The sequence below is a fragment of the Crinia signifera genome, chromosome 19, assembly GCF_055691185.1.
Source record: "Crinia signifera chromosome 19, ASM5569118v1, whole genome shotgun sequence".
Lineage (NCBI taxonomy): Eukaryota > Metazoa > Chordata > Amphibia > Anura > Myobatrachidae > Crinia > Crinia signifera.
This window is the reverse complement of record NC_139226.1, coordinates 57,290,676-57,313,493: the sequence shown is the minus strand read 5'-3', so window position 1 is coordinate 57,313,493 and position 22,818 is coordinate 57,290,676. Positions and strand designations below refer to the sequence as shown.

At 47.7% G+C, this 22,818-nt stretch overlaps 1 protein-coding gene across 3 annotated transcripts in view; it reads right to left on the bottom strand.

Annotated features, from left to right (window-relative positions):
• The window catches only part of LMTK3 (lemur tyrosine kinase 3), an 83,744-nt gene extending 63,944 nt beyond the window's left edge, over positions 1-19,800 (bottom strand). For all 3 annotated transcript variants that reach the window (XM_083162621.1, XM_083162623.1, XM_083162622.1), the window contains exons 1-2: positions 19,417-19,800; positions 18,994-19,124 (exon numbers count right to left, since the gene is read on the bottom strand). In XM_083162621.1, the coding sequence (XP_083018747.1) occupies positions 18,994-19,081 (88 nt within the window). In that variant the 5' untranslated portion in view covers positions 19,082-19,124; positions 19,417-19,800. The remainder of the gene's footprint in view (positions 1-18,993; positions 19,125-19,416) is intronic.
• Positions 19,801-22,818: the final 3,018 nt, after the last annotated feature.

The window sequence follows — 22,818 nt, the reverse complement described above, 5'->3', positions numbered from 1 at the left end:
AGGAGCATCTCAGATGCATATGCGTCTCAGTAACGATAGCGGCAGGTTACGGCAACCCTGCGTTTCATGCACAATAAAGGATGCATTTGCCAGTGCTCCATGTTACATACTGGCAAATGCCTCCATTTCAAACCCCCACTATCCACGCCAGCCCGAATTGTGGCAAGCGTAGCGAGCCCTGCAAGGGGATGCGGTACGCGTCCTCCCTACTTGTTGATACCCCCACTATCCACGTCGGCGTAAAGTCGATTTTATAAAGTGTGGCAAGCGCAGTGAGCCACCGAGCCCGAAGCGTGGCGAGCGCAGCATGCCCCATGAGGGTACACTGATTACTTGACGTGTATTCCGCTTCCCCTCGCGGAGCTTGCTGCACTCGCCACGCTCCGGGCTGGCGTGGATAGTGGGGGTGTTTCAGGAACACATTCACACCTGTCATGTCAGGCAGGTTAAAATGGTGAATAGTTCCCACACAATGTAATAAGCGTTGACTGACTAAGCAAACTGCGTAACGCTGACTGACTACGCTAACTACGTAAGCTCCGGGTAGCCGCGAACGGGCGGGAAGATACTGATACTTACAGGGACGCCTGACTGACTACTGACTGCTTAAGCGGCCATGGGAACATGCTCGACTGACTACGCTATCTACTGATTCTGACAGGGACGCTGACTACACTGGCCACGGGAACACTTTGCTGATTCTGACAGGAACGCTACGCTAACTACGTAACTGCCGCCGTGAAACTACACAAGTACAGAGACTGGAAATAAAAGTTACGTTTTAAAATATTCATTACTAATTATTGCCATAAAAGTGTGCTTCCCACAAGAAATCTCTTGGCTTACGGATTGCCCGTGCTCTTTGGTCAACCGTTATCATATATGAGTGCAGGATGAGAGGGTGCAGAAGAAGGGTGAGATGGGGCAGATGCAGGGTGAGAGGGGGCAGAAGCAGGGTGAGAGGGGGCAGACACATAATGAGAGGTGGACATAATGGGGAGACGGACCAGGGAGAGTGGAGACAGAGGAGACGCAGGGTGGGAGAGGGCAGATGCAAGTTGGAAGAGGGGTCACAGGGTTGGAGGTGGACATAGAGGGACCAGGGTGAGAGAGGAGATGTAGGGAGAGAGAGGAGATGTAGGGAGAGAGAGGAGATGCAGGGAGAGAGAGGAGATGCAGGGAGAGAGAGGAGACACAGGGAGAAAGAGGAGATGCAGGGAGAGAGAGGAGATGCAGGGAGAGAGAGGAGACACAGGGTGAGAGAGGAGATGTAGGGAGAGAGAGGAGATGTAGGGAGAGAGAGGAGATGTAGGGAGAGAGAGGAGATGCAGTGAGAGAGAGGAGACTCAGGGAGAGAGAGGAGATGCAGGGAGATAGAAGAGAAATAGGGTGAGAGAGGTCAGACGAAGTGTGAGAGGGCAGATGAAGGGTGGGAGAGAAGACGCAGGGTGGGAGATGAGATGCAGGGTGAGAGGGCAGCTGCAGGGTGAGAGAGGGCAGATGCATGGTGGGAGAGCTAACTTAATTTAGGAGACACAGGGTTGAGAGCCAGGTGCTAGGTAGCTTTCGGCATCCATGCCCAGGGAGGAGAGCCAGGTGATTGGTGGCTCTCCAGCGGCAGAGCCAAGAGTCAGGCATTCAGCGTTAGGTAAGAGAGATGGCACTCAGTTGCTCTCCAGTGGCAGCATCAAGAGCCGGGTGCTCAGCATTAGGTAAGAGAGCTGGTGATGTGGGTGTGCATTCTAATACCCCCCCCCCCCCATAAACAAGCAAGTAATCCCTCGCAATGAGCATAAAACCCCTGGTAACAAGCAAGAAACCCCTGGCATTGAGTATGGAACCCGTGGTAATGAGTACATAAACTCCTCGCAATGAGCACAAAACACCTGGCAATGAGCACCTAATCCCTTTTACTTGACGTGTATTAAAACCTGACCATCTCTCATCCTAACCTACTGTTTATGCCCACTTCTTCCCCTTCTGTGTCACCCCTGTCTGTCTAACCCTCCCCTTTTAGAATGTAAGCTCTCACGGGCAGGGCCCTCTCTCCTCATGTGCCTTTCTTAGAATATATAAACCACTGCCACCCTGATGATTGCTTCAGTGTCTTGTCCCCTGATGCAACTATCCATATAAATCATGTACTTGTCCTAAACTGTCTTGTAATGTAATTTGTTATGTGTTTTTGATTATAACTATGCTCTGTAAAGCGCTGCGGAATCTGTGTGCGCTATATAAGAAACTGTTAATAAATAAATAATAAATATTCCGCTTCCCCTCGCGGAGCTTGCTGCACTCGCCACGCTTACTTCCTGCTTAGTCTCATGTTGCTTTCACTTAGTGTCTGCCTCATGGTGAATAAAGACTTGTGTTACATCCATGCTGCAGGTGTGCTCGTGATTCTGCTACTATACACATCAGTGGCGTAACTATGAATTGGGCGCCCCCCCGCGGTTAATGGGGGGCGCCCCCCGCCGCAGCCTTACCTGTCTTGCTGGTCCCGTCCCAGCTCCCTTTCTGGCTTCATTCTTCTGCTAGTGAGATAAACCAACACAAAATGTCCGCCCCCATACAGCAGACAGTTTCAGAGAACTGTCTGCTATATGGGGCGGACATTTTATTGTGGTCCATCTCACTAGCAGAAGAATGAAGCCAGCAAGGGAGCCGGGACAGGACCAGTGAAGTCAGGTAAGGCTGCGGGCGGCGGATGGGCAGGCGGCAGATGGGCGGATGGGAGGGGGCTAACTATAGCACCACAGCCCCCCGGCGCCCACACATGCACAGCGCCCCCCCACGGCCGCGGGGGCTGCGGTGCTATAGTTACGCCTCTGATACACATCTACATGGTGTCAGAAGAGGGATTGACATGGCACACGGTCTGAAAAGAATAGATCTGCTGATATTTGATGAAAACTTTGCTGACAACTGGCTGAGGTTTAAATTGGAATGGCACGTGTACTGCATAGCAAGTCTTTCAGACAAATCAAAAAAGTCCAGGCATACATGCTGCTGAACCTCGCAGGCACCGATGCTGTGGACAAGTCAGATGCTTTTGTATACACTGATGTAGAAGACAGAGAAGATCCTGACACCCTACTTACAAAGTTTGAGGAGATTTGCATGCCTGTAAAGAATGTCATTATGGACAGACATATCTTCAACAGCACAAACCAAAAGGTGATAACACTATACAATCCTATGTCTCCACGCTAAAGCTGCTGGGAAAGAAGTGCAATTTCGGTATCCTCACAGACGAGCTTCTCTGCAGGAGAAGGGCCTCACATTAGAAACTTCCATAAGCATCTGTATGCTACATGGACAGTCTAAAAATGGCACAAGGGAACTAAAAAATGACGATGAGGTGTATGTCATGGCGGCTGTTCCACACTGATCCTCCACATGTGGGAACTGCGCAGCACAGCACCCTCCTGACAGGCAAAGCTGCCCCGCATATGATAAATGATGTAACGCACTTGGCAAATGGAATCATTTTGCAAGGTGCTGCCGCTCCAGAGAACAAACTTCCATAAAGCGACAGTCTGAGTCACGCTATAGCCACCCACCCCGGCCGATTAACCAGGTTGAAACGGATTCAGGGTGTGACACAATTCGCATGACAGTCTGTGACAGTGTAGAGTACTTGGATGAGTGGTACATGGTGGCCGCATAAAAAAAAGATGGGACTGTACGTCTTTGCATTGATCCAGTACATAAGTAATTGCTGACATGCCTGGTGCCACAGTCTTCAGTACCCTGGATGCAAAGTGCGGCTTCTGGCAAATCCCGTTGGACAGAGCTTCCTCCCTGCTCACTGCTTTAATGACCCCGATAGGGCGGTATGTCTTCCTCCGCATTCCCTATGGAATCACTATGGGCAGTGAGGTCTTCCAGCGTTGTATGGAGCAACTGTTTGCAGGCTATCCCTGTGACATCATCGTAGACGACATCCTGATATGGGGCCATACTATGGAAGAACACAACCAGTGACTGCGCCACAGGGCTTGAACGGGCCAGTGCTTTGAACCTCAAGCTCAACCCAGACAAATGTAAGTTCAGAGTTACAGAAGTGGCGTACGTGGGCCACATGCTCACCAGTCAAGGCGTCAAGCCAGACCCGAATAAGGTCACTGCCATCCTGCAAATGCCGCTTCCAGCTGACCAACAGGCACTACAGCGCTTCCTGGGGATGACCAACTATTTGTCCAAGATTGTTCCGCAATACAGTGAAACCACTGCGCCTCTGCGCCAGCTGCTCCACCAGGACTCAGAATGGTGTTGGCTAGACACACACACACGGCTGCTGTTGATCGATTGAAGACCATGCTGACAAATCCAGCAGTTCTGCAATACTTCAACGTGCATGACCCGGTTGTCCTCTCCGCCGACGCTTCACAGAGTGGTCTAGGGGCTGTGTGCCTCCAACACCGCAGGCCAGTGGCTTTTGTTTCCAGGGCCCTCACCAATACTGAAACCAAGTATGCACAAATTGAGAAAGAATTATTGGCATTGGTGTTCGCCTGCATTCGTTTCCATGACTTTATCTATGGCCGTCCTGTCACAGTGGAAACTGAACATCAGCCCCCCATCACTATATTGAAGAAGCCTATCCACTCCGCCTCCTCCCATATTCAGGGCATGATGCTCAAGCTGCAGCGGTACAACCTGGATGTCGAATACAAGCGAGGCAAGGAAATGTTCGTTGCTGATGGTCTATCTAGAGCCTTCCTTTCGACTACTGACATGAACAATGCAGAGGATGAATATGAGGTCATGGCTGTGGAGGTGCTCCCTACCAAGCTGCTGGAAGAGCTGCGTGCTGCTACACTTGCGGATGATCTTTCCCAACATCTCTCTGCCATGATCCTCAATGGCTGGCCATCCTCTTCTAAGGAACTGCCGCACTGTCTTCGCCCCTTCTACTGTATGAGAGATGAGCTCACAGTGGGGGAGATTCTCTAAGGTAAAAATGTGGTAAAAACCCCGTTATCGGGTTTTTACCGCATTTTGGGATGCTCTCAGCATCCCCCGCCGGGTTACCGTGACCTCCTCCCTGCACTGATCCTCTTCCGGGTGCAGGGAGGAGGAGAGCCCGGCGCAGCAGCAGCAGAGGGGGGAGCCGCCGAGACCTGCTGGGACCCGGCGACTCTCACCGCAAAGGACAGCTCTGTCCTTTGCGGTGAGCTGTCCTTTGCTATAATTATCGCATATGTTAGAACATATGCGATAATTATGATTGCGATGGGCGATGAAGGGGGGCGGAGCTGGGTGGCGAGTTTTAGAGAATCTCCCCCAGTGTCTGATGGTATGATCCTGCGGGGTCACTAAACTAAATATTGAATAAATGGCACTATAATGGAAACTACTAAGGAAGAGAGGGATCTAGGTGTCACTATTTCAGGGGCCTTAAAGGCAGGTAGCAATGTTACAAAGCAATGAAGAAGGCAAGTCAGATGCTTGGCTGCATAGGGAGAGGTATCAGCAGTAGAAAGAAAGAAGTAATAATGCCACTGTATAGGTCATTGGTACGACCTTATTTAGAGTACTGTGTTCAGTTCTGGAGGCCATATCTCCAGAAGGATAAAAATACATTAGAGACTGTACAAAGAAGGGCAACTAAAATGGTGCTTGGCCTACATCACAAAACGTACCAGGAAAGTCTAAAAGATCTTAATATGTATACTTTGGAGCAGAGAAGGGAAAGGGGGGACATGATAGAAGCTTTCAAATATATCAAGGGCTTTAACAAGGTACAGGTGGGAGACATTCTTCACAGGAAGAGGAGCAGCAGAACACGAGGACATGCACTGAAACTAGAGGGAGGAAGATTCAGGGGAAATCTGAGGAAGAATTACTTTGCAGAAAGAGTAGTAGATAAGTGGAATAGCCTCCCATCAGAGGTGTTAGAGGCAAATACAGTAGTACAATTTAAACATTCTTGGGATAGGCATATTGATATCCTTACACAAAAATAAGGATCAAATATGGTTTGAGCTAAAATGTTTATAAAAGGGGCAGATTGGGCCAAGTGGTTCTTATCTGCCGTCAAATTCTATGTTTCTATGTCACCGCTTTGTGATCCCGGCTGCCCTTCAAAAGTCCTATACCCAGCAAATGCACCAGGACCATGCCAGGCCTGGAGGCCACCAAACGTAGGGCCTGTGAAACTGCGTTCTGGCCCTCCATGTACGGTGACATTGACAGCGCTGTTTCGCTTTGTGCACCCTGCAATGCTTTACGTCCACACCAGCCTCAGGAGCGAATATTGCTCCATGACATTCCTGATCTTCCATGGTCCCTTCTGGCAGCTGATTTATTCGAATGGAGGGGGAAGGAGTACCTGGTACTAGTTGTTTCCTATTAAGGATGGTTCGAGATAAACTACTTGCCCAGCACCACAAGTCATATGGTAATTTCAAAGCTGAAAAGACACTTTGCAGCACATGCACTATGTGGTACAGTCTGATAATGCCCTCTATGAATGCATCCGCCGCCATCTGTTAAGTGTACCTGAGGAAAGCTTTACACAGCCTGACTCATCAGTTTCTGCCACAGCTGCAACCAATGTCAGTGATGATCCACATTACATGGACAGTTCCTCCCCAGAGGCCGCTCCTGAAGTAGTAGAGCCCTCTGGTGTCACCGCAGACATTCCTATAGGTTCCCAGTATACCAGGGCTGGGCAACACCGGCCCTCCAGATGTTAGTGAACTACACATCCCAGGATGCTTTGCATTAGTTTTGCTATGTGGCCATGCTGAAACTGATGCAAGGCATGCTGGGATATGTAGTTCATCAACATCTGGAGGGCCGGTGTTGCCCAGCCCTGCAGTATACCATTACCAGACCGGGCCGAGTGTCCAAACCCAACCCAAAGTTTTAAGACTTTATTGTATGATATCTTAAACATCCTAGCACCTCATGTGTATGTACCTCTAGCATGTTAAACCTTAACTTATCTTAACATTAAACCTGAAATAAAGACTCGGAGACATAGGTTTGGCAGTAATTGTTAGCTGATTTATTATTTGAATATTTAAGCTAGTTTTTGATTTGATTAAACTAATTTAAATAAATGGTGGCCAAGAAAGAACGGCTACTAAACTAAACTCCACCCCCAAACTCAGCATACGTAATAAAACTACCCTACCAAGCGGTATCCACTCGACCTACTACATTGACTACCACCCAGCCAGGTGGTCTCGCTGCCCCCGAGCGGGAGATCGAGCGAAAGGCCTAAGTCAATGGATAGGCGAGCGCACCGAAAACAATCTATATACGTTGCATAAACGGGTAATGAAGGCTAATAAACTATTAACCTGCTGTTCTTTCCCGCCTATCAGCCAACGCGATTAAAACACCCCGAAACCCCCCCCCCCCCCATTTAAAACCGATTATCACAGGGAAGAGGGGGGGGGCGGGAAAATCTCAGCAGGAAAGAGAGGAAGACTCCTCCCTTTCCTGACCCCATATTCAGCTAGCTCTGCCATTCCCAAGCACCTTATTGGATCCCCTAGTCACATGCTCCCTAATGGTCACACACAAAGCCTGGGATGTTTAACCCATTTCATGCCTAGTGCTGGCATTACATTAATCTTTCTTTTGCTCATGCCTAATATTGTTGTATTTGTTTCATTCATGTTTGTATCCTTCCTGTTTAAAAGGGGGGATGTAAATGCATGCAGTGCATCCTGGGAGATGATGTCATGCTGAGGGGACTTAAGGCCCCCATACACTATGCGATATGGGAACGATTTCACCCGATTCGGATGAATCGGGCAGTGAAATCGGCCCAAATCGCACTTGTAGACATCCCCTCCGATCCGATGCACGGTCCCGTGCGCATCGGATCGGGGTTGGGAGGTCGGACGGGCTGCACATAAGATTTGCCAAATCTTATGTGCAGCCCAGCCAGGGAGCCATGCAGGGGGACAGCAGCGGGCGGGGATGCCGGCTATAGAGAGCCAAGCAGGGGGGAGGCTGCATATGGCGCCGGGCTGGAGGAAGCTGTGTTGCGGTGGGGTGACAGCGGGAGGCGAGCAGGGAGAACTTGATGACATGCCGCTGGCTGCCGGGCAGCGCCGCAGCGGTGGGAGCCGGGAGAAACAGACAATGGCTTGCTAGTCATCTCTATGGGCGTTTTTTTTTCACCAAGTTATCCGTTCCTCCCGGCTCCCGCCGCTGCGGCGCTGCCCGACAGCCAGCGTCATGTCATCAAGTTCTCAACTTCTCCCTGCTCACCTCCCGCTGTCACCCCACCGCAACTCAGCTTCCTCCTGCCCGGGTCCCTATGTAGCCTCTCCCTGCTCGGCTCTCAATTAGCCGGCATCCCACTGCCGCCCCTTGCACGGCTCCCTCCTCCTGCAGCTCCCCGGGGACTGCATATGATAAATCCATGCGATTTATCATATGCAAACCTTGGCACATCAAGTGCCTAATCGTGCTTCCCCCTCCCGGGGAGCTGCAGGGGAAATCAGGTTCCGACTTGTCCCTAGGACAAGTCGGACTAATGTATGGGGGCCTTTACTTCTTGGTTAGTCTCGTGTTACTTTCACTTAGTGTCTGCCTCAGGGTGAATAAAGACCTGTCAGGTAGATTTATGAAGCAGCGCTGTGGGGCATATGCGTTATCCCCGCACGCTAAAGCAGGGGATAATGCTTCACTTCATTTATGACACCCGCGATGCGGGTGTGTAACGCTCGGCGCTATGGGGGAGGAGGGGTAACGTATATACTTTAGGGGGAAGTGGGCGCCTGCCTCATACCTTATTTATCAACATCCTTTGTGGCCACGCGCTGCTGCTTTTAGCTCTTGTACATAGCGCCGGATTTTTCTGGCGCTGTGTAGTAGTTTAAACTGAGGTTTTTTTTTTTTGTTCATTAAAAAAACTTTATTGGTCCTCTGCCCGGCTGACAGAGGTTTCTCTCCCCGGCGCCTGCTGGTCACCGCCGTGCTACGGATGTATCTGCGCATGCGCCGGGTACACATCGCCTGACAAGGTAACCGGCGCATGCGCAGTACTCGGCAGAAGGGGGGAGCGCACAAACGTTATGGGAGGAAGCGTATCCCCGGCAGGAGGGGATAGCGCACTCCCATAACGTACAGTTGAGCATTAATAGATTAGGGCGATAGACAGGTTCTCTTCACCACCATAAAGTGGTGAAGCGAACCTGCGCCCTTAAGGAACCTTAGGGCAATATTAATAAATCTACCCCAGAGTTACATCAATGCTGCAGGTGTGCTCGTGATTCTGCTACTATACACATCTACAGAGCACATAGGTAAAATATAATTATAATTAATGTATAGGGGAGGCTGTGACCCCTAATCAGATAGATAGATAGATAGATAGATAGATAGATAAACAGACCAAAATGTTTCTTTCTTGTTGATCATGAGTGTAGAATGATGGCGTACTAATACGGCCTACACACATGCCGATATTAAGGCATTTTCTAAGCGATTTTGCTTAGTTTGACAAAGTCGCTTAGAAAATGCCCTCACATTGGTGTGTGTGTGGGGGCTATATCGACAGCAATGCGCGTCCCCGCGCGTCTTTGTCGCTGGCCGAGATTGCTGAACAGTGTCCATCAATATCGGCATCGGCAGGGTTCTCCCACTGGCGCTGTCTGCTCGCTTAGCACACAGAGCTGACAGCTCGCTCTGTGTGTGGGCTGTCAGCTCTGTGTGCTGAGAGACTCGGAGCAGAACGGCCCGACATAGCACAGCTAGGTCGCCCTACACACATCGGCATGTGTGTAGGGCCCATTACAGTAGTGTGCACATTTCTATAGAGACTACTGAATTCATTTCTGAATTGTTTTAAACATCTACTTAATAAGTATAAAAAACAAGAAACCCATCATCATAACAAAGACTTATAGGCTTGTCATTCACAAGAAGCTATTTTAATGACCCATCCAAAGTCTTTCAAATTTAAAAAATGCAAACTTTATGCTGTCTCAGCTGTTTTCGTTGGCACTTGCTCATTTTTAAAGGTCCTTTGTTAGCTATTGTGCCTCTACTGTGTACTGTACATTACAGAATCACATATTAAGGGCCTTATTTTGGTTCATTCTTTCTGACAAATTCCTTCTTAGATGGACAAAACCATGTGCACTGCAGGGGGGGGGGGGCAGATGTAACATGTGCAGAGAGAGTTAGATTTGGGTGAGTAATTTTGTTTCTGTGCAGGGAAAATACTGACTGCTTTATTTTTACACTGCAATATAGATCACACTTTGAAGTAAAACCCCACCCAAATCTAATTCTCTCTGCACATGTTACATCTGCCCCACCTGCAGTGCACATGGTTTTGCCCATCTAAGAAGGATTTTGTCAGAAAGAATGAACCAAAATAAGGCCCTAAGTTCTTATACTTATGTTTTATTTACAATACATTTCACAGTGCTGAACAGCCAGAGAACGCATTTAACATATCAAGATTAAGGATCACATTTAATATTATTTATTACACACATTTTGTGGGAAATCCTGTTTTCAGGGCATACCCACATAATATAAACATCTCTAGGAATCTATGATGGGGGTTCATCAGCAGATATCGCCCAAATATGCTGCTGTTCTCCCATTTTTTAATACAATTATTATGGGGGCCACTATATTGTAAGATTTATCATGCTTCAGAATACTTCCTTGGCACCATATTTAGAAGGTCGACATGACATGGGCACTGAAACGTAGCACCGCGTCCCCTCGCTGCGCTCGCCATGCTTTGGGCACACTATTCTGTTCTCCCACCACGCCCTAAGTGGATGGTAGGGCATGAAATACCGTCTGTCGGCACATGTCGGCTGAAATAAAAATTGAAAAACCCCATGTCGACCTTTTGACTGTCGACATTCACCACGTCGACCTAATGATTGTGTCGACCTAATGACCTGTCGACCTAATCCATGTCGACCTTTAGTCATGTTGACCTTCCTGCATGTCAACCTTCAGTCATGTCGACCTTAATGCATGTCGAACTAGTGGTGTCAACCAAATGCTTATTGACCTAATGCTTGTAGACCTAGTGACCGTATCCCAAATAGAAAGCCTTTCTGCCAGCTCTCGGGGGAGATTCTCTAATCTAAAAATGCGGTAAAAACCCCGTTATCGGGGTTTTTACCGCATTTTGGGATGCTGTAAGCATCCCCCGCCGGGTTACCGCGGCGGGGGGCATCGCCAGAAAAATCTGGCGATGCCCCATAGAAGCCAATGGGCTTCTATCGCAACCCTCCGCCGCCCCGCGCCGACCCCCCGCCGCCACGCATCGCCCCCTCACCTGTGTCCGGGCAGCACAGCGCAGTGCTGCCCGGACCTGTGACCTCCTCCCTGCACTGATCCTCTTCCGGGTGCAGGGAGGAGGAGAGCCCGGTGCAGCAGCAGCAGCGCCGGGTGTGGGAGGGAGGGGGGAGCCGCCGGGACCTGCTGGGACCCGGCGACTCTCACCGCAAAGGACAGCTCTTAACGCAAGAGCTGTCCTTTGCCTTAATTATCGCATATGTTACAGCATATGCGATAATTAAATATGCGATGGGCGGCGAAGGGGGGCGGAGATTCTTAGAGAATCTCCCCCCTAATGTGCTCCTAGGGACTGCATGGTCTGCAAGGGAGAAAGTGTGTATGGGCAGGTTTCCATGCCAACCGTAATGCGATTCTATGGGCTGAAGTTTATAGAAGATAGTGGGGTTTCTTTTCAAGTCCAGTGACACTTATGCTATTAGCTCCGATGGGTGTGAGGTGTCATTTGAATGCGTTTAAACTCTGGCAATGGCACACTAATTAAGCTGATCTCGCACCCTTTGCTGGGCCGAATTGGCTTAAAATTGCTTGCATCCCTATATAGGTGCAAGCCCTTTTAGGCAAATTCTTTCCACCATAAAGAGTGCACGGTGTCGTGATAATTTGCATTCGTGAATCATCTGAAACTAATAGGATCGAAACCTTACTGCAGCTTTTGTGCATTCCCAAGCCTAGTCTTGCTGTTATTCTATCTTCAGTGTCGCAGTCAGTGTGGCCAGTACCTCAGGAGATGTGGACTTTGGGCAGAGCAGATGGATGTACCAGAAGTCCCCTCTAAACTGTGAGGTAGGCTCCGCCACTGTTCTTAATACATCTAAGGCTAACATCATTTCTCATATAGTGGCAATAAGGAATTATAATTCTAAGGTCTAAAACCCAATAATAGATAAATATGCCTCAATGGGTAAAGTATAAAAAAAAAACAATAAAACTAGACGAAAATAGCCTTTGTTACCAGCAAGTCAGAAAACGTAAATACAGTTGTAACTTGTCAGACACATCTGTAATTGACTAATTGTTACTCAGTAGGGATGTGTGCTGAACCCATGTTTTGGTTCTAATTCTTCAGTTTTAACAAACCATCTCACGTGTTTTTGGTGTTTTTTTGTGCTAAAATTACCTCATTTTGACATTTTGTTGTTCCTACAATATTATTAATCTCAATAACTTTAATATTTCATTCATTTCTAATGAATTTCGACCACCACTGTTCACCAAAATAGACTAGGCTGACTGGCAAAAAAAAAAAAAAATGAAACAAAGCAGCAGCACAAACACACGGCAGATATTTCTGTTTACAATTAATTTGCCAATTAGTAATGTATTAGCAATAACCAATTGAACCAACTCCTGAGTACTTTCAATAGAAAACAATAAAACATAGACATTTTAAGAATCATGTATGGTATTACATTGCTCAATAATGGTAGACAATAAACAGCAAAGAAACAAGATGCCAAACCATGTGCAAAATAACAACAGCAGACATAGATGCCCATACATGAGCTCACATGCCCCCAGCACTTGCCACACCACGTCTGTAACTCCCTCCTCGGGGTGCTGAGCCACACATTAAGCCCCCAACAATAAGCATTTTTATTAAGCAGGGCCACAACTTTCTCCAACTATAAAAACAACATAGTTTATCTGTGGGATATAGGGGAGGATACACTTTGAGTCGGATACAGTGCGGGTTGGATACAGTGCACATTAGATTTAGTGCAGGTTGGAGTTAGTGCAGGTCAGATACACAGCACAATTCAGACCTGATTGCTGCCCCGCACATGTGAATTCCCGCCCATGTGCACGGCTGTGAGTTCGTTAGCAGCCGTGCAAATGAGGGGAAAATTATTTGGATCACTCATCATCAAATGGTTTTCCCCTCTGTTCACAGTGACGAGTAAGCCAGGACTTAAGCTCCATACACACGGATATATATCGCTCAGCGACCAAATTGCTGAGTGTCCCATTTTTATCAGGGACCAGTGATGATCTTCCAGGGGAAGCAGCTGGTCGCAGGCATATGCTCCTGTGACCAGCGATCACTTCCGGGCTGGTTTTGGGAGTGCACTCCCAGTGACCGTCGCCAGGGGTGAATTTAGGGGTCAGGCCACCCCTAGGCACAACATTTCTGAGCCGCCCCCCCCCCCTATTTTAATGTTATCATATATGTATATACATTGTTATATTTATATTTATATATTTATGTATATATATATATATACATGTATATTTCATTAAAATTTAACTGTAGCCCACCTTAATACCCGGAGGGAGGGAGGAACTTATTAGTACAGTGATTAGCACAGTGTCTCAGTCAGTCTCTCCGGCTCACACACTGTGACTGACTGAGCGCAGGGATGATCTGCGCGCCGCTCAGCTCAGCTGCTGGATACACATAGATAGCCAATAGACTGTGTGTGTGTAGAGTAGCCAATGGGCGGGAGCCGGCAGCAATGAGCCTGAGCCATTTTCGGACACGGAGGGGGACCGTCGGACCCAGCCACTAAGCGGTGATGTAATGTGCATGGCAGAGTGGGTGGGCAGCGGGGGGGTGACGAGCGGCGCTGCCGCCAACATATGATAATTCATGTCTGCGGCGGCGGCGCTCGTCACTCGGCGCTGCCCACCTGCTCTGCCATGCTGCTATTTAACAGAATGTCAGCCTGCCTGCCGCCCTTAATTGGTGCCGCCCTGAGGCCGGTACCTCACGGGCCTAGGCACAAATCCGGCCCTGACCGTCGCCCCGTACACACGGGGATATGGTCACTCAGCGACCATATTCCCAGCGATTCATGCTGAAATCACCCCCTGTATAAGGGGCTTAATCGGCGCTGCAATGGCCTTAGGGAGAAGGAGGCCCCTACCAATGTCCTGGGAACACCTGCACTTTCTGGGGCACTCCCATTAAACGCTAAGTTACCACCCTCAAACGGTCGCAGGGTGTACCCATGAAAACGCTGGAAGTCACAGGATTTCAGCGCCAGCCCCGTCTTCAGCTGACTGAAGGAAATAAAAGTCCGTGCAAGGGGATGTGTATATCGCCCAGCATGTTACTGAGGGGATTTGGTGGTGGTGGTGGTGGGGGGGGGATTTGCTAAGCAGTGAACGACCTCTGCTTAGCGAGCCTTGCTGAATCAGGCCCAGTGTTCTCTTAGTGCCTGCCATGCTGGCTTGTGTGTGGACTGTGGCTACAGCAGGCTAAGAATGCAGGGAGCCTATTGGCTGAGAACTGCGAGAGCCAATCAGTGACCAGCCCATTCATTTCAATGGGACTTGAGTAGGCACAGGTGAGCTCTGTTCCTGGACTTCCCTGGTAATGTATGATTGCCATCACCTGTGGGGAGCCAGGTAATTGATAAGAAAGGTGTGTCGGTCAGGTAGGCAAGAATGGTGTACACACTAGGTGATATTGTTCACAATATCGCTCAGAGAGTACTTTATGAGTGATATTGTGGCCAATACCGCCTAGTGCAGGGCTGGGCAACACCGGCCCTCCAGATGTTGATGAACTACACATCCCAGCATGCCTTGCATCAGTTTCAGCATGGCCACATAGCAAAACTAATGCAAAGCATCCTGGGATGTGTAGTTCATTAACATCTGGAGGGCCAGTGTTGCCCAGCCCTGGTCTAGTGTGTATGGGCCATTAGGGTCAAAAAAGCTGATAAGATACACATGTAGCTGTATTTTAATAGGCATGAAAGGCATTATAGTCATTAAAGCTTGTTTTGCACTTTGCTTTACATACAATTCCAAATCAGACTGGCAAGTCAGTAGTTACAAGTGTTTGTGCTAAATCGCATCGCATCGCATGCGTTGATGCAATCAAAAGACAGTACAAAGAGTATGTGCAGCACATACTTTTTGTACTGTGCGATGAGGTGCCGCGGGAGCACGCATCTCATCGTATATAGGATCGCACCAGGAAAATCGGTGCGTGTATGACTGCTGTATGGATCTTTTTTCAGCCTTAATTACTATGTTTCACGCAGAAGTGTATGGCTATCTGATCCCTCTTTATACATTGCATGCGGTCCTTTTACATGTGATGTATCGCATGTAACCCCATATGCTGCTGCCGGGAGGGGGGCCGAGTCAAAGGCTGGGACCATGCATCGGATCGGATGGGATGTCTAACACATTGGTCGGAATCGGGTGCAATCAGCCGGTATACGGCCATTAGATTGACACCATTAAGGTTGACATATATTGGGTCAACCACTGAAAGTCGACTGGCCTTAGGTCAATACATGAAAAAAGTCAACATGACTAAGGTTGGCAGGGTCAAAAGGTCGACACAAGCATTAGGTTGACATTGGGAAGATGGACAGTAAAAAGATCAACATGGGTTTTTCATGTTTTTAATTTTTAGCTGACATGGGCCGACACAGGCGGTATTTCATGCCCTATCATCCACTATGGCGTGGAGGGAGAATATAATAGAGCTCGAAGCATGGTGAGTGCAGCGAGTCTTGCGAAGGAACTTTTTTTATGTCTGTGTCGACGGTGTCGACATTCAGGGCAAAAAATGTGAAAACCCATGTCAATCTTTTGACTGTCCACCTTGCCAATCTCGACCTAATGCTTGTGTCGTCCTTTTCACCTTGTTCACCTAAAGCATGTCAACCTTTTTTCATGTGTCAACCTAAGGCCGGTCGACCTTCAGTGATCGATCCAATGTATGTCGACCTTAATAGTGTCCCTTTAAGACCCATACCCAGATCAGACTAGTTTATGGGGACCTCAACCCTCATATATATCCTGACCAGTGTGTGGATCCCAATGTGGGCTTTGTGTGGACACATACTGTATTATCCTTATGGGACTATATAGCCCTGATATTTATCAGATATCTCAGATGCTTAAAAAAATGCAGCAACCACCTTAAATCTGGACACGCCCACTAGGTCGGCAGTATGAATACCCGACATACATTAGGTTGACCTCTAAAAGTCAACAGAGCTTAGTTCGGCACATGAAATACATCGACAGGGTCAGAAGGTCTACACAAGCATGGCAAGGTTGACAGTCAAAAGGGCAACATGAGTTTTTCACAATTTTTTCCAAAAACAGTTGGTATTTCATACCCTACCATCCACTAGGGGTGGAGGGAGAATTGAGTAGTGTATCCATGTCTACTTACATCGGCATCGACACACGGAAAAATCATTCTGACCTTCCCATTGTCGACCTAATGCGTGTGTCGATCTTCCGACCCTGTCGACCTTAGGCCTTTCGACCTGTTTCATGTGTCCCCCTAAGCACTGTCGACCTTTAGTGGTCAACCTAATGTATGTCAATCTTCATACTGTCGACCCTATGACCCATACCCCTAAAACCAGCCATTGTGTAGGGGATTGGCTGCATTTTTCCCATGAACAATAGGCCCTATAATGCGTTTACATAACACATAAGCCGCCCATACACCTCCCGACACTGCTGATGAGAAATTTAGAAAAAAATACCAAATTAAGGAATTTGTGTTTATATGCAGTGGTGGTTTTTACCTATGGGCTACATGGCTACAACCCTCTCCCCCTCCCCCCCCCCCCCTCAGGTAAAATCCTCCACTGAGTGAAGCCAAATGCAGTCTGTGAACCCCTAAGAATGGGTTCTGCGCATGTGCAGTACCGCGGACGGTACTGCGCATGCGACGGACCCTGGACCCTCAATACAATTCTACGGGTCTGCTCCCAAAGCAGCCTCAAAGAGGTTGGGACCAATGCATGCGTAGTACGAAGAGGACAAGAAGATGGAGGCGGCGGCGGGACCAGCAGCGGTGGCACCGGAGAGGAGGGGGTCCTGGCATCTCCTCTGTCGAGTTAAGAGCCGCCACTGTTTATACTGTATGTCATCTTTAGATTCAGTTACTGTATGTGGTGAGGGACAGGATATGCTTTTGTTTGTCAAAATATTGTGTGACTGGAAGCCACAAGCACTGGATTTGCCTATAATAATAATTTCAATTAGTCCTGGACCACCAACCCCAAACAGCCCGACAAGTGCCCCGAGGCACTCCAGGGGGTTACAGTACCCAGATTAGGAACAAATGTCTCAGCCATCAAGTGGGGGGTACTTCCCATAAGGGCACTTTAGTCAAATTCAAAGGTAAGCGATGTTCATTGAACCACATAATAGTGGATTATAGCAATTTATATATATTTATTTTGAATACCTTGCTCTATAAAACAGCTTTTTCTCCCAGCAGAGAGTGTGTGGGCCAGATGTATCAAGCTTCAAAAAAGTGATAAAGTGGATAAACAACCAGCGAATCAGCTCCTCCCTTTCATTTTTCAAACCCAGCCTGTAGGCCTGTATAGCAGTTAGGAGATGATTGCCTGGCTGTTTATCACTCTCCATTTTATCACTTTTTGAAGCTTGATACATCTGGCCCTATATGTGGGTATGAGCATAACGGGTGTTCAGTTACCAGATTAGGGTTTATTAAGTTCTAAGTAGGGTGGCCATTCCTGGGATTGGCAGGATCCTGGTATTTTGCCCCAAAATTGCTGGGATTTCAATACCAGGATTTCGGGATTAGACTGATCATGCGCAGTCTAATGCTGCGCAGGCCGCGCCACAGCCTCCCGCACGCTTCCGCCATCACCCCGCACCACCAAACATCACTGCTTACCGCATCCCCTCCTGACTACACCACCGTTGTACATGTAAATAAATATGCAGTGCGGCTGCTTTGGGGGGATGGGGGGGGGGGGTGTTAATTAGGAAGGCCAATGCCGGAATCCCAGAATTGAGCATCCCAAGTTCTAATACCTGTGTCGAAATACAAAACTATCTGTGTACAGCATTGAATACACTGTAAGAAAAAATGTATATGGTACTTCATGGTACTATGGTACTTCATATTGTACACTGACCACTATTATAAAGTGCGATATCTATTTATGTTAATACAAAGTGCAATCACACCCATGTATACTGTAGGGAGCCTTTCAGGTAAACACTTCGTAGTGCCTCTGGGATTCACCAGTGAGAAGCACAAATCTTACAGCATGTTTCAGTTGAACACATTTATAAAGCAAACAAGACTTCATGTCATGTTAAAAATCATCTAAACAGATAATACCTAATAAGTTAACCCTTTAAGGTAGACTATGTTGTGGGTCTTCTTGTCAAATGGTAGCATAAGTTAATGCATAAACAATTTAATAACACCCCCCCCCCCCCCCCCCAAAAAAAAAATTAACACAATAATAATAAAAAAAAACCCCAATAGATCAGTAATAATTGAGTACAATACACCAAACACAGGCTTGCAAGGTGCAAGCCCTATGAACTCACTCTGCACAATGGCATCTTGCATACGGAATGGCTAAAACCTAATGGCATATTTTTTATGGTGCATCGGACGCTGCAGCCTATCTGGAGAAACGCTGCTGAAGAGCATTTACAAAAACAAAACAGTCAATAAACAAAGGATTTCGGAGGTTTAAAAATGGTAGCGGCAAGGATAAATGAATGGGTTGTGATGAGGTAACTGGGATGCTCTGTGGTGGCAGGGGCTAAAAATGGGAGACATGATAGAATTGGATAAGAAGAAATGTTTGCAGATATTGCAAATAGCCATTAAGAGTGCAGGTGAAATAACAGCACATGCAGACTGTATGGCAAAGAATGGATTGGAATACAGCACAGGACAAAAGGAGGAGGGGGTGGGTCGCTCACCGCTTTCAGCTGGGGCTGCCAAGGCCTTTTCGGGGTTGAAATACGACATGGAAACCACCAGAATAAACAGGGGGTCCAGTCTCAGCATCTTAGGGGGACAAAAGCCGAGGTCCTGGAGAGATCAGACCCTGCTGCAGAATGAAATAAAATCCAAATTAAAACACAGTGTTCAGTGCACATTATGAATGCAGATAGCATGCAAGCTCATCTCCCATACAACATCAGCTAACATAGAATTCTGTGCAGCCTGCGTAATGAACATCCACAGCACTGTAAAGGACACAGCAGAGCAATGCGGTGTATGTGTGGAATTGTTTGCCTGTATAAATTATGTCAGGGTCCCTATTGTGACTGCATGGAAATATCATCATTGCAAATACAGACGGAGAGTGAAAAAGGGCCATAGAATTGTCCCAGTCTTACCTGCTTCCCCATTGGTATGATGGCATTGCAGAATGCAGGGATTTGGCTCTCATGTTAAAAAAAAGAAAACCTTCACAATACTCCACTTGTCTGAAGAATAAAAATAACCACACAAAATGCAAAAAAAAAAAAAAAAAATAGAAAAAATCCTGTTTTGGGAAAGCAGACAAAATACGTAAGAGATGATGTTATTTAGTAGTATTATTTCTGTCTGCTATGAGGTGTACAAAAAATACACACAATAATAGAAACATGGATATAACGATATATGCATGTGTATGTAGATGACTGCGGAAAGAATAATAGTTCAAATGATGTGTTAAATAAATATAATGCAGCTGAGATTGATATTTTTTTGCTCTGTATGTTGCAAGGGCCCCCTTCTATGTGATGGATAAGATATCCTCCTTTTGTCCAGCCTACCTGTCTTGATCTACTGAGCTAGTGATTGGCTGCCAGCTCTGTCTTTTAGGAGCACTAGTAAAGGAGATGCTGGAAAGGGGAGGGAGGTGGGTGTTGTCATGGAGACCGTGGTGGTGGCAGTAGCCTCAGCAGCAGCAGCAGCAGCACTAACTGGGAATCTGCAGGAGAAGGGCTGAGGATAATTTGGTAGAAAGGCAGAGCTGACTTAACCTCCATTGTGGATAATGGCAGAGATGATTTAAAAGGGCTGAAAAGCAATATGAGTCATGAGGCTCCTCATGCGATTCCCACACCTGGGGAAGTGATATAGTCCAAAGTGCCTAAGTACCATAAATGACCGTATTAGTCACCTTTATATAGAGTTGGGACGTCATTACAGTATTTTAATTTAAAATGCCATAAATGCATATAAACAAGTGCAGAGAAATAAGAAAATAGCAATGTCACTTGCAGAATGAGCTGACAGTCCAAATCGTATTCAGTATACGGATTGTGTTGATGGCGTTGAAATACATTAAATAGATGCTTTGCCACCGCAGCAGCCATTGCTAATCATTATTTGAACAAAAACTCCGGTACTTGTGTATTATCACGGCGCCCATCGCATGCCACTAATTAAGGTATGCGATGGCATGCGATGGGACCCGATTTGAGCCTTTCCCCGGGCTTGATTATACAATTTTAATATCGCATGCCATTACAATGGCATGCGATGCGACGCGATCATGCCCGATTTGGGCTTATTCCCATGTTAAATGCCCCCCCCAGACCCAATTTTTAATTGTATACCCACCCTGATGGGTAATGACTATGTTAAATGCCCCCCCATTGTTAATGCCACCCCACTATCAACACCAACCCGAAGTGTGGCGAGCGCCAGCGGGACGCGTCCTCCAACCTTTTCATACCCTCACTATCCACATCGGCGTGGAATTGATTTCATACAGTGTGGCGAGCGCAGCGAGCCACCGAGCCCGAAGCGTGGCAAGCGGACGCGGAATATATGTGAAGTCATCCGCGTCCCCTCGTTAGGGCTCGCTGCGCTCACCACGCTTCGGGCTCAGTGGCTCGCTGCGCTCGCCACACTATATAAAAACGACTCCATGCCGACGTGGATATTGGTGTGTTACGGCACCCATACAATAGTACGATATTGCCATTTTCCACATAATTTCAACCCATCTGGCCAATAAATCCCGTGAAAAGTGTCATATCGTATGAAATTTACTTCCGACCCGATGCGTGGTTCCGTGTGCATCGGATCCAGAGATCATCATGGCTGCCACAAGGATACATCGTGAATGCGATGGCATACAATAGATCATATGCAAATGGACCGCATACTATGTAGGAGGGAGTTGCCGTGGCGCTGCATGTGAGGCTGCATGCTATATCTCAGCTTAATGTATTGCCACCTTAAGTCTATGGACGCATGCAATATTATGGCAACCCCTGTAGACAGTTGCTAGCTTTTTAGAGAAGCTGAATTTTAGTATATCCAATGCTTCTTATGTGCGCAGACCTTTATGCACTACCATACTCATTATAGCAGCTTTACTGAATATGGGCCCTAATTCCTGTTTGTACACTATGAGGGTTATTCTGGTTGCAAGTCCACCAAACCCCGCCTTGCGAATGGTGGCCTGGCCGCCACCCATTTGCAAGGGCGATTCCCTCGCAGATCCTGCGAATGTGTGTAACACAGTAACATTAATTCACAGGCTAGTGGGATCCACCCGCATCATTCGATGGTCCGCATCCATCGAATGATGGCGAAGGTGCACACATATAAAGTTACTCTCAAGTCACTTATTCGTGGATGCTCGGGAGGATGCCAGCTGCCCACCCCCGCACCTGCATCATCTCCCATGAAATGCTGGGTGTTCCCACATGCAAATGGCCCGGCCCGCTGCCCCATGCTCGCCGCCCGCACACTTGGGTATGTGCGCCCAGGGAACACCCTGTTTGCCGTGGCCGCACACACCCGGTTTATGCACATGTGCAGAAATGACCCTGCGCATGCACATTCGCCCACCATCGGAGCCCCTGTGAATTTTCTGGTCTGTGCGAACAGACCAGAATAAGGCCCAATGGACCCAATGTTTACGCAATCAAACCAATGGGGGAAGGTTGGTCGCAGTATAGGAGGCGGGGCTGGTGGGTAGGTGGGCTGATCAGGGGCATGGGAGCATTATCATGTCACTGTGGCTCTGCTCCCCCAATATACAGCACTGTAATAACAAGCGCTATATAGTGGTGGGCGGGGCTATGATGAATACAGTGCAAATCAGATTACACTTGTAATTGGGTGGCTGTGGAGGGGAGATGCAGGGCACAGGGGGGATGTGGGGGACATGCCCACCTTTCCAGGGGGCTAGGAGGGCCACTTGTTTTTGAGGAGCTTCTTGGCCTTACCAGGACAGGTGGCAAGTATGGCCATAGGGCTACCCTAGCAGTCTATGTTCTCCTTTACTAGGTATAAGCTCTGTCTGTGTACAAAATTGTGAAGTTATACATTCATTAGGTAGACATTATTTGGGTTGACCACTGATGGTCGACATGGCTTTGGTCAACACATAAAATATGTCATCGTGACTAAGGGGCGGCATGGTTGGAATGTTGACACAAGCATTGAGTCATCAATGGATAGGTCGAGAGTCAAAAGGTCGACAGCTGTTTTTTTTTCCTTTTTTGAGCCGACATGTGCCCTACCATCCAATAGGGCGTGGAGGGAGAACCGAATAGTGTGGCGAGCGCAATGAGTCACCATGCCCGAAGCATGGTGAGCGCAGCAAGCCATGTGAGAGGACGCGGAACACTTTGACTGTGTCTATACCGACGTGTGTATCTCTTTTCATTCCTGGATGGCAGCTTCACACACGAACATAGGCATTTCCATAGTCTTGAATTAGGCCCTTTGATACAATGTGATTTTGGGGAATTTTATATAAGTATAATATATATTGTATACATGATAGA